General features: G+C 54.4%; 2 protein-coding genes across 2 annotated transcripts; both read left to right on the top strand.

Moving 5' to 3' along the window:
* Nucleotides 1-513: 513 nt before the first annotated feature.
* Nucleotides 514-4,691, top strand: MAPK1IP1L (mitogen-activated protein kinase 1 interacting protein 1 like). Its single transcript, XM_026051488.1, has 3 exons — nucleotides 514-537; nucleotides 1,004-1,717; nucleotides 2,180-4,691. Exons 1-3 carry the CDS (start codon nucleotides 514-516, stop codon nucleotides 2,189-2,191), a joined length of 750 nt encoding a protein of 249 aa, XP_025907273.1. The 3' UTR covers nucleotides 2,192-4,691.
* A 3,528-nt stretch (nucleotides 4,692-8,219) lies between these two features.
* Nucleotides 8,220-10,686, top strand: LGALS3 (galectin 3). Its single transcript, XM_026051537.1, has 5 exons — nucleotides 8,220-8,237; nucleotides 8,581-8,871; nucleotides 8,944-9,032; nucleotides 9,407-9,575; nucleotides 10,297-10,686. The coding sequence occupies exons 1-5, from the start codon at nucleotides 8,220-8,222 to the stop codon at nucleotides 10,450-10,452; spliced, it is 723 nt and encodes a 240-aa protein (XP_025907322.1). The 3' UTR covers nucleotides 10,453-10,686.
* Nucleotides 10,687-12,179: the final 1,493 nt, after the last annotated feature.

The raw sequence follows: 12,179 nt of genomic DNA, 5'->3' as shown, positions 1-12,179 counted from the left end.
ATTCTCCAGTGCCTTGGAGAATGAAGCTTCACCAAACTGTGGCTTTTTTGCTTATGAAAGAGCCTCTGCATGAAGGTTTAAAYGTGTTTTCTCTTAGGTGCATCAGCTTTGCTTGCAGGAAGTTTGTCTTAACTTTCCCCAGTGTGAGCTTAGGGAAGAACTTAGATCCTTCAGAGCCATCACTGTCAGGGCAGGCTGCCTCCTTGGTATGAGTATTTGAAGTATGTTTGTTCTGTTTTGTTGTCTTTACTTTGTGACGCATTTACATGCTGGGTAAGGTGAGGAAGAGGCTGAAGTTTTGACTTTTGTAAGACCTGTATCAGAAGGAAGGTATTCAGGTAGCTCACGTCTGCATGTGCCCAAAGCACTAAAACGATGATTGCTGAAAGGTGCACCCAGCCAGGCATTTGTTATGGTTTGGGTGAAGCAACTATGGAGTTTGTCTGCGGAGTTCTTGCTCAGAATAATTATTTTCAGTGAAGTTCACTTTATTTTACCTTATTTTTCAGCACAATGTCTGGAGCYGATGATTTCTCGGTAAGTAACGATTCTGCTTTCCTGAAGATGTTAGTTGTGTTACTGTGTCCTAGAAGTTGACACACTTTTCCAAGGAGTGGGGCTTGAAGTTAACCAGCTGTTCCATAGTGGAGTTTTGGGTAGTCTGTGGGYTGCATTTATGAAGCTGCCAGGAGCCCTGGAGCTTCTTTTCTGCTTYGACATCAACAGAGCACAGAAGTCCTATTTTCATGTAGAAATATTTCCTTTGGATCTGCGCACACATTTTTAGCTGTGTGGTAGGTCACCTTTTATCTTTGGCTTGATATCTGCAGCACGTCAGAATCTCTTCTAATGGCAGAAGCTGCACAAAAGCAAATGTCATCCTCTTTGTGTGCGTTAACAGTTAGTGGTTTTTCCTCCTCTTTTGGTAGTGGTAACCAGTGCAGTGGGTGCACGTGCAGCCGGCAAGCGCCGCTCACCCTCTYGCTGCTGCTTTGTCTTCCAGCTGGCAGATGCTTTGCCCGACCAGTCACCTGCTAAAACCTCCAAAGTGAGCAGTACGAAGCCCGGCCAGCAGCCTGGCCAGCCGCCCCAGGGCTGGCCTGCTTCAAATCCTTGGAATAACCCGAGCGCTCCTCCTCCCGGGCCCTCTGGACTGCCCCCCAGCACCTCCGCTTCCAGCGTGCCCTTCGGGCCGCCGCCGACAGGAATGTATCCTTCAATGCCCCCCGGACCGCCTGCTCCATTTCCTCCTCCTCCTACTGGACCCTCCTGCCCTCCTCCTGGTGCTCCATATCCGCCCCCAGCCGTGCCGGGCCCTGTCCCGCCGGGGCAGTATCCGCCGCCAAACATGCCCTTTCCAGAGCTTCCGCGACCTTACGGTGCTCCGACGGAGCCAGCTGCGCCTCCRGCTCCCGTCGGGCCGTGGGGATCCATGCCCTCCGGAGCGTGGGGACCAACCATGGGAGGGCAGTATCCGGCGCCCAGCATGCCATATCCACCCCCAGGGCCATATTCCACTCCCACCCAGACTCCAGGGGCCGCGCCGACAGTGCCGTGGGGCACAGTCCCACCTGGAACGTGGGGACCTTCGCCACCGGGTCCGTTTCCTCCGCCCACAGGATCATACCCAGCTCCGGGACTATATCCTACGCCCCCTAATCCTTTTCAAGTGCCATCTGGTCCTGCTGGTGCTCCGTCAATGCCTGGTGGTCCCCATGTGAGTATTTAATTTGCCTCAAGTTTTTCTAAAATGTTACGCGTTTAAAGTGTGGGAGCTCAGTAGTATAAGACCCATTACAGCAGGTAAGGACTTCCAGCCCATCTGTTACTTGTGTAGTCAGCGGTAGGCTAGGAAATTTTCCACTCAAATGCTTAAATATACCAAGTTACATCAAATGTGAGTGTGTCCAACATTACACTGCAGCAGCCTCCCRCTAGTTTGAAAGGCATCTCTGAACTGCAAGAAAAAGGGGGTGTGTGTTGGTGTGAAAAGGGCTTCTAGTAATCTCTGAACTAGAAAATATTCTCATCTCTGCAGCATAGAGTTCCCTTCCAGGGCATAGGAAGGGAATGACCCATTGAGAAAGGATGAATTAGTTTTATTAAGAATGCCTGTAACTGTGAATTAACTGCTTTGTGTAAACACGAAATATTGACTGTGGATTATTGTCTCTTGCAGCCTTACCGTTGAATACATTCTGGGCAACAAAGTACTGTAGCTTTCCACCTTCATCCACTACTTAGAGATTTTTACAATTTTTGTTTCAGTAATGTTTGGGGCTGTGAAGAACACTTGCCTCTTGTATGTGCATTTAAGGTATGAAGGAGCAATTTGCATAACTTTAACTTGCTCATATGCTGGCATAATTGTTTGTTTAGTAAAGTGAATTATGAAGAGCAGAAATACAACTGAAACCAGTGATTCTTACGTTGGCAAGTATTCCCCTTTGAAAAAAAATGGGAATTGCCAAGTAAGGATTGTTTAAAAAAGAAAAGAAAATYGGGCCCAAGGACATACAAATCATTAATGCTTAAACTGCCATGAATGCTTTACGTTTTGTTGCCAGACTTGTGCTGGTCACTGGGTGGATGGATAGTCATATTTTGTCTATTTTCAGGTTATTCGAAAATGTCAATAAAAAGTGTATTTCAAGATTCTTGTCAAGAAATGTAATTTTTTGACCATGCTACAGTAATTCAAACTAAAGAGACGGAACATGCAAACTTGAAGGTTTTCTCAGCATTTTTGTACATACGYAAACCAATTGCTCAGTCTGGGACTACAGCAGAGAAGATGCGCAGTGAAATACTTGGTCTGACCTGTCTGCACCCCGTTTGCATTCACAAACAGGCGTTTATGTGCAAATAAAATACCTGGATGTGCAGTTAACTTTGAATCAACAAATGTGAGTTTTATGCATGCAAATGAGGGCCTCATTTTGCGAGTTCTCATTCCGTGGTGGTTGGAAGTTTGCCTTGGTCTGTGTAARGAAAAACTGATTCCCACGTAAGGAAGGTACTTCCCTATTTCTAACCTGGATTCTAGTCAGTGAAAATCGGACTTTGCTGCTGGGTGGGGTAAACTCGGCAAGCTCGCAGAGTCCCTGGAAACTGAACTTGAGCTTCAAAGAGCTTTTTAGGAAAAAAAAAAGCAAAAGAAAATTAAGTCTGTGGGTTCCCTTCCCCGCAGACTTTGGGACTTGCCTTTAGTCCTGTGGGCTGCAAAGCTGCTTTGGCTCCGCAGTGGGGAAGGAGCCGGGCTCCGTGGGGCTCCGCTGGATGTGGTCGCGTGGACAAGCGACAGTCGGCGCCGTGTCGCACACCCGGCAGGCTGGGTCAGTGCCACGGCGGGTCGGCCCCTCTTCTCCAGGGCCACCGTTTCCCTGTTGTTGCCACATCTGTGCCAAGAGCGCGTCAGGGGGTTGTTGCAATGCGGGCTTTGCCTCTCCGGGACATGCGGAGGTCTCTGCGGGACGTTGGAGCATGGGCTTCGACCGTGCAGAGTTTATTTTATCCTCAGCTGAGGATGGCCTTGTAGGTAGAGTGAGCAACTTCACTGAGCGTGGTAGCTCCCCGGGGAATCCTCGTATCACGAACTGTGAAAAGGGAGTTAATTCTCTTCCTACATCTTATCACGGCTGCCCCCGTGCGTAGTAGGGGCTTCCTAAAACAAGAGGGGTGACCTGCTGGCGATGCTTGTCTTGGCCTTTGGGGCAAAGTCCTGCAATATATATATTCTCTTGCAGCAGAAAGTTTTAATCTGTTCTTAAACATTARAACATCTGGCCGTTTTAACCTGTTGTCATGAAAACTGATAGTAAAAAGGCACTTTTTGTGTTAGGAAGGCAAGAGCAGAGCTGAACAAAGAAAATTTAGCACCTCAGCTTAAATCCTGATGTTTGTGCCCCTAGAAATCAGAACCTGGTAAACACGAAGTCTTCATGAACCTCGAGCAAGGTCCCCTCCTCCCAGACCACAGGCTCGGCTTAGATCTTGGCAAGACTGATAATAACAAACGTGATAGACACCGGCCACATCTGCTCAAGTGCTTCTTTGGTTTTTTGATACCTGCAGCCTTAGKAGAGAAGTCAGTGTGATGGAAAAACGTATTTCAAAGGAACGGATCATGTAGTCGCAGAGTTCCAGTCTGAAATTGCACTGGTCGTCGTCTTTGCAGGGAATGGRAAGAGGTAGAAGAGGGTAGGGTGGACACAGCAAAAAAATGAATTTTGGAAAGGGGATTTGTAACTAGACTTCTAGGTTCTTCCTGAAATAGGCGGGATTTATTACTGGAACGGTTAGGCTAAAATTCAATATATATGGGATGTTTTTTCAATGTATATTCGTATCTCTTGAGGTCATGAGAACTGTTTCATAACCCCTTCGTTTTTGTGAGCCAAGTTCTTTGCCTAGCAGTGAAAAGGGTATTCCTGTTAATCTATTGTGTAAAACCTCCAGTTGTCACTATATGCCGTGTAGTAACTTTATCACATGTTATGTCAAGTGTGAGCAGCTCCTGGCCTGAAGCTTTCGCGATGGAATCTGTACATTTCTATGCATCCTTTGAGTTAAACTGCTGAGAAGTCTGTTTTGACTTGTGCTTTGAGATTGACATACCGCGTTTGTTTACAATATGAGATATAAGCAATCACATCTTTAAAGTATAGATTATCACCTGCTGCTGTATTTTCTTTAGATGAAACAAATATTGCTGTATGATAGTGAGAAGCTATAAATACAGGATTTGATATTTTTTTGAAAATGCTGTCACTTTTGTATAAGATTAGACATTAAACGTATTTTCAAGACTGGTGTTTACTGTTTTTCAATTACTGCTTTTGACATGCTTGTGTAGACTTTTGCCTTGAATGAACAGTGAAAGTAGGACATCCTTGATTTGCAAAGCCTGAATATAAAACCAGAATTATTTGACTGCTCTGAGTGTTTCTCCGCTTCCTTTTGTGACTCCCGCAGCCTCCGCCTCGGCGCGGATGCGACGCCGGCGCCCTGGCCCTCGCTGAGGAGGAACRGGGCTTATTTTGGAAGGGGAAGTGGGGTGTAGGATTGGTTTGGTTTGGTTCCCTCTTCTCCATGGCAATTCCTATACTAGATTGACCCGCAGGTCAGTGTTTTTATGTGGTTATTCCAGTTAAAAGCTTGCTGGATAACAGTTTGTGAGGAACGAGGACTGAGGAATGAGAGGAACTGAAAGCAGGCCCCAGTTGGGAAGTCTGAGCACCCCTGTGTCTGTATTCATATCCTGGGTCAACAAACATTTCACTGGCCCTGCAGAAGGGGACGCGCGGCGCTGGCCAGCGCTGCTCACCTCTGTCCCAGCCTTCCCCCTTTGGGGAAAGCCGGGATTGCAGTAAAGTGTAACGGGGAAGCACAAAAAATCTTATATCAACCCAAGGCTTAGGGAAAAACGTATTTAGGACCGTGTCTGCAAGGCACCGCTTTAAGGCTGCGTTTACTGCGTGGCCAGCGCGCTGGGTCGTGTCTAGCAGTGGGGCTGTCCGCACCTCCAGGCCGCCTCGGGTGTCGGGAGGTGTTGGCTCCAGAAYATTGATTTCTCCCCACCCTGCAGCCCCCAAGAGCTTTAACCAGGCCGTTTGCTCAGACACATTCTATTTAGCTACATCATTCTTRAGGAAATTCCCAGTTTGGAAAAAAAGGCAGCGAATTTACAGAGCTCAGTGTGTCCCACGGTGTGGCCGTGTTCTGGGTGTGATCCAGCAAATTAAGATGTGCTAATTCCAGCTTTTAATGCACACTTGTAATCAATCAGCGCCTCCTGCAAGGGTAAAGGCGCCGATAGTACATGAGGGTGGAAAGTGAGCCCCAAGCTCCCTGGAGAAGGAGGCCAGCRGGTTCCAGCCCAGGAGGGTCCTGCTGTGACCGCTGGCGAGGCCGAGCGCCCCGAGGCTGCTCTGCACCCAACCCGGGAGGATCTGGTGCGTCTGCAGCTCGTGATCCGCATGGTTGAAGCTCCTGGTGTGGGGAACGAGGGCTAGACGGGAAACGAGATATTTAACCGCCTGCTCTGAACCCACTTTTCCAAATTACTTTTCCAAGGTGGCTGTAGCAGAGGAGGAATCGTCTATCAATCGTCCTCTACCCCTGTAATTCAGTTGAATTTGAGTTGACTAGAGGATGACCTCTAGAGGTCCCTTCCAACCTTGAGGATTCTGTGATTCTATGACTTTATCTAATACTTAAACCTCCCCCTTGCCCGTCTGTAGCCTCTGTGTTTGGCCAGCAGCGCGTTAAGATGTTTCTCCTTCACTTGCTGCAGCCTTTTGCAGCAAAACCCTCTTAAAGCCTGAGCTGAGGCCGTGGGGTGTAAAAGGCTCATAGAATATGTCTAGTTTAAGTGAAAGAGGGAAGACTGCAGCAATTCAAACACAGCCAGTTGGGGGGCGTCGCTTTTTAAAAGGTTGTGTTTTAGTTAAAGGAGACAGTGGAGAAGTAAAATAGAAATCCCTGGATTTCCTTTCTAAGATGCTCATGGATGGAATGTCAGGTGGGATTGTGCTGACCATGAGGGCTCCTACCTGCTCTTGCAAGTGCATCTTCCTGCAGAAGAGACGAGGGGAGTTTCTTRTTTCATAAATAGCACCTGGTCCTCACGCTCTGCATCAAGCTGTGCTCTCCGCCCCTGAATTTTCCTTGGATGTTGGCTCCGAGTCTCCKGCTCTGTCTTCTGGGTTGTTTTTCAGCCAGGTAATTCCTCCCAGCTGGTTCAACGTGGCCCGACACAGTGCCCTGCTGAGGGAGGCAGAGCMAGAGGGGACCGCGAGCTGGGCCGGGGGCTCCTGGGTTGCCCTGCTCGGGGCAGAAGCTCATCCCGAAACACTCCCCCGAGGAGACTACACGGAGCTCACCCTCAGCGGGCAGCGGAACCGCGTGACGGCGTGTCACCCGTCCCTAATGAAGGGCAGAATGAGTCACTCGGGTCCCCGYCTGCTTCTCTTGCGGCCGCGGTGGGGTGTGAGCATCGCGCCGGTGTRGCTGCCAGGGACAGTGCGGCTGTGCCGGATATTTTTCCTTAAAGAGCTTGGCAACAGGCGGCCGCGCAACAGTCATCGCATTGGGGCTCCAACCGGGCGGGCATCCTTGCCCTTCCTGGTGCGGCTGGGGACGTGGGGTTCAGAGACTCACAGGATGGCTGAGGTTGGAAGGGATCTCTGGAGATCGTCCAGTCCAACCCCCTGCACATGCAGGGTCACCCAGAGCACGGGGCACAGGCTGCGTCCGAGTGGGTTGGGAAGATCTCCAGAGCAGGAGCCTCCCCAGCCTCTCTGGGCAGCCTGCGCCAGGGCTCGGGCACCGCCACTGTCAGAAATTTTTCCTTAAGTTCCTGTGGAACTTTTGGTGCCTCAGTTTGTGGCTGTTTCCTCTAGTCCTGTCGGTGGCCACCACTGCGAAGAGGCCTCCCCTCCTCCTCACTGCCTCCTTTGAGGTGTCTACAGACACTGATGAGTTCCCCCCTCGGCCTCCCTTCTCCATGCCGGGCAGCCCCAGCTCCCGGCCCGTTGTGTCCTTGCGGCTCTGGCGCCGCCGCCGCCTCCCCTCGGCCTCGCTGCCTGCCCCGGCCTTCCCCGGGGAACTGGAAGGGCAGCTTTTACCTCACGGGGAGACGGCGGCCGCCCCGGGCCACAGGGAGGTGACACTGCCCGAGCGGGGCCATAAACATACCATAAACATAAACATAACGTATTGTGTCGGCACCAAGCGCGCCGCGGGCTCCARCTTCAGCACCCGCTCGCACTGTTTTCACCGAGGCTGCCTCGGGGACCCGCGTGTGGCCGAAAACTCCCGCTGCCCCCTCGCCCTTGCGCCTCCCTTGGCTTTTATAAGCGGGGATAAAAACAAGCGGGGGGAGGAAGAAGCGGGTAAATGGCGTGAGTAACGGCGGGCGAGGCCGCGGGCGGGGAGGCCGCGGGCGGGGAGGCCGCGGGGGCGGCGCCGGAGCCGGGCGGGAGCGGAGCAGCCTGGCGGAGCGGAGCGGAGCGGAGCGCGGGGTGAGCGGGGAGCGTGGGGCAGCCGCGGGGGGCCGGGGGACTGGGACCGTGTCCTGGTCCTGTATCCCGGGACCGTGTCCTGGTCCCGTGTCCCGGGCGCTGCCCCCGTGCTCGCGGTGGGGAGGAAGGATCTGGCGGCCTGGCCGCGTCCCTTGGGGACCGACCTGACCTGCCCCCCTCTCTTCCCCTAGGAACATGGCAGACGGGTTCTCGGTAAGTGCCCTTGTGTTATTCTCGTGTTACCCACCCGGCTCTGCAAGAGGCGCCGGCACTTCCCACAAATCCCTCCCCATCCCCATCCCGCAGGCCACTCCGTGCCCGGGTGACCCTATCCCAGAGCCTGCGGGACCAGCAGGGACTTTGGGTCAGAGCATCCCGCTCCCAAAGGGACCTGGGGCTGCTGGGAACGGCCGCTTCCCTGCATGTCACTAGAGGAGCGCACGTGTCCCATCCAGCTTTCCCTGCTCCCGGGCCCTTTCCATCCGTGCCGAACGACCCGGCTCCGCTGGGTCCCATCCCTTTGCTAACGCTTCTGCTCTGTGCCGTGTCCGTGCAGCTCGCGGACGCCCTGCCGGGCGGGAACAACCCGAACCCCAGCGCCCCGCCGGGCCAGGGCTGGCCAGCCGCCCCCGCCGCCTGGGGCTCCCAGCCGCCGGCCCCCGGAGCCTTCCCGGGATTCCCCGGGCCCTACGCGCGCCCGCCGGGGCCGTATCCTGGGGCGCCGGCAGCACCAGGACCGGGACCATTCGCCGGAGGCTTCCCTGGAGCGCCAGGGCCCTTTCCCGCTCCGGCGCAGCCGCTGAGCGGCCCCGGCTTCGGGCTGCCGGCTCCGCAGGGAGCGCCGATGGTAACGCCGCGCGCCGGGGGCGCGGGACACGCGGGGCCGCCGCGCTCCCGCTAACGGCCGCTCTGCCCGCAGAGGGTCCCCTTCGACCTGCCGCTGCCCGGCGGCCTCGCGCCGCGGATGCTCATCACCATCACGGGCACCGTGAGCCCCACGGCCACCAGGTGCCCGGCGAGGCCCGCGGACGAGCGTGGGGCCGGTGGGGGCTGATGTGGGCCTGATGTGGGGCTGACGCGGGGCTGATGTGGGGCTAACACAGAGCTAAAACAGGGCTAACATGGGGCTGATGTGGGAGTGACACAGGACTAAGGTGGGACTGAACTGGGCTAACCTGGGGCTGATGCAGGGCTAACATGGGACTGACGTAGGACTGACACGGGACTGACACAGGGCTAATACGGGGCTGATGTGGAGCTGACACAAGGCTGAAATGGGGCTAACGTGGGGCTGGCACGGGGCTAACCTGGGGCTGACACTGATGCGGGGCTGGCGTGGGGTAGRTGTGGGGCTGACGCGGGGCTGACGCTCTCGCCCCCAGGTTCTCGCTGGACTTCAAGAAGGGCCACGACATCGTCTTCCACTTCAACCCGCGCTTCAGCGAGGGCGGCAGGAAGGTCATCGTGTGTAACTCCATGTTCCACAACAGCTGGGGCAAGGAGGAGAGGGCGGCGCCCAGGTTCCCCTTCGAGGCYGGGAAGCCCTTCAAGGCAGGTGCAAAGGGAGGCCCCGAGGCCGCGGGTGCTGCCAGTAAATGGGGTTAATGCCCTGGGGCTGCCAGCTTCTTGTGGCCAAGGGATGCGTTTCTGCCGAGCAGTAAGTAATCCGCCTCCAGATCCATCCTGGTGGCACCAACACATTGAGGAGCCAGCAGCACCCGCACCGTGCGCTGGGGGGGTCCCGTGGCCAGGGCTGTGTGACGAGATGAGCAGCAGCTTTAAGGATCTCAGTGCTGAGGATTCCTCGTAAATCAGTTTCTGCTTAGAAGGGAGATGCCTGAGATTCCTGTAATCTAGTTTCTGTAATTTCTCACTGTTTATTTTTAAATTCTCCCCCTTTCCGCGGCCTAARCGGAGTCGCAGGAGGTACTTTAGCTCGGTAAGTCACCCTCAGGTCAGTGGGGACAGCCCTTGGCAGAGCACGGCTCCTTCTCCCGTCCCTGCAGGACGGGGCTGCGYGGGGCTGAAGGCAGCTCTTGGGTACCTGAAACGCAGGGTGGCACCATCTGGAAACCCAACACGGGAGATGCTTTGCTAAACTGGTGATGAAGAGGAGCAGATGAGGGCTTTGGGGGAGGCAAAGRGCCCCCGTGTTTTTGCAAGGGTTGCTGCTGCAGCTCGTAGCCCCGTCTGGCACCAGCTCTGGGCTCCGAAACCCGCTGCGACAGCCGGGGCGGCACCGGGCTCGGCTGACGCGGGGCTCCCGCTGCAGCTGCAGGTGCTCTGCGAGGCGGATCACTTCAAGGTGGCCGTCAAYGACGCGCACCTGCTGCAGTACAACCACCGCGACAAGAGGCTGGGCGAGGTCAGCACGCTCTGCATCGCCGGGGACATCACCCTCACCAGCGTCCTGCCCACCATGATCTAGCCGGGGCCGTCGCTCCCGCCGCGGCGGCCTCCTCGCTCGCACCTTTACAGTAAGGCTGAGACAGAAGTGCCTTCTCCCGTCAATGCTTTTACTACATGTAATCACAATATGCKCTGGAAGTAAATTTGATTTCTGTAAGATAGCAAAAGATGATCTCCAAGGTCACCCGTGAAAGTGTCAGTCTTTGTGGTAGAGAATGAGGCACTCGTGCCAGCAGGTAAGGGATGTTCTGGTCCATAAGGAGGGAAGTACCAGGGACCACGGTCTGGGCTGTGGGGATAGTGGCCCCAGGAGGGGTAGAGCAGAAATCCTGAGCAGGGCCTAGCAGAGAGTGGGTGGTTTCAGTGCTCCCCTGAGCAGAGGAACTTCTGTGATTCCCTGGCTATGGAAGGAAAGAGAGAAGACTGGGGAAGGAGACCCCAGGAGAGCAGGAAGGGGCTGGGTGTCAGAAACATCAGCCGAGGGATGTTGTCTACAAGGAAATGSTGAGAACAGGGAACACTGGAGCAGCCTCTGAGCCCCACCAGGCTGAGGTACTTCAGGACTGGGTTCCAAAACCGTAAGAAAGTCACTGCTCTCCAAGGCCCCCTCTGCTGCGGCCGAGCCCAGCGCCCTGAGCTCCCTGTCCTCGCAGAAGGGCCCCGCTGGGCTCCGTGTCACACACGGCCCTGGAAGGGGCCACAGGCCCCACGGCCCAGACGGGTTTGAGGCTGGGTGGGGAGCAGGGTTACGGGCGAGYTCTGCTCATGACTCAGAGCAGCAATTAAAGGAGGTTCCTGGCGGTGCTGATCGAGTCACGGCTGCAAAAGCAGAGTGGTGCAATGAGGCGCTGCAGACGTTCCCGAGGATCCTTGACTCACGGCATCCCCTCCACGTAACAGTCGCTCCATTGAGAGGTGGAGCTGCCACGCCACAAGCAGCGCAGTGTTGGCGCTTCCTGCAGGGGCAGAGGGCCAGACGAGCGCCCTGCTAGGGCAGCTGACTCCAGCACAGTAACACACTGTTTTATTTCGCTGGAACACATGCACAGCTTAAACCTTCGCTCACACAAGTGTCCCCGCCGCAGCAACAGCCCTCTCCACGGTGCAGGATTGCAGGCTGAGGGGCCTGCGTTGCCTTCACCTGCTTTAAAACACAGGCTAGAGGGGAGAACGTGCATTACATCCAGGTCTGCATTGCAAGAAGCTGCCCAGGCAGGTATTCCTGAAGAGTGTCACAGCTGAAGGCAATCAACTTATTCTTTATATTTAATAACTTGCACATTCCCTAGATGTGAATGTGTTAGTCCAGAGGAGAGAAGGTCTGAGGGAGAAGCTGCAGGGAGAGGGAGTAATGTGTCAAAGTTTCAAGGAAAGAGGTTAAGGGATCTTCATCCAAGAAAGAGAGCAAATGGGAATTGCTTTGGAGGTACTTAAGGTCATAGGTAACCTGTCAAAAAAAAAAAAAACCAAAAATAAGACAAAAAACCCCATCCACACATCCTATTTAATATAGAGCAGGGAAAATATTATCCAACTTGGGAATCCGCTTCCTCAAATTGCTTCCACTGTTGCAGAACAAGTGGTTGTCACCACTTCAACACGAAAGCAATAAAAGCAGCAAAGCTCCTCCGAGCTGCTGATGAAGCAGTTAGGGCACCGAAATACCAGAGCCCCAGGGTGAAGGGCTGCCCTGTGGGGGCAGGAGAAGAGGGAAGGGCACGGGGGGTAGGTGCCAGGGCTGTTCTG

The sequence above is a fragment of the Nothoprocta perdicaria genome, unplaced genomic scaffold (genome assembly GCF_003342845.1).
Source record: "Nothoprocta perdicaria isolate Ctin4 unplaced genomic scaffold, notPer1 scaffold_76, whole genome shotgun sequence".
NCBI classification, from domain to species: Eukaryota; Metazoa; Chordata; class Aves; order Tinamiformes; family Tinamidae; genus Nothoprocta; species Nothoprocta perdicaria.
This window is presented reverse-complemented; position numbering and strand designations above follow the sequence as displayed.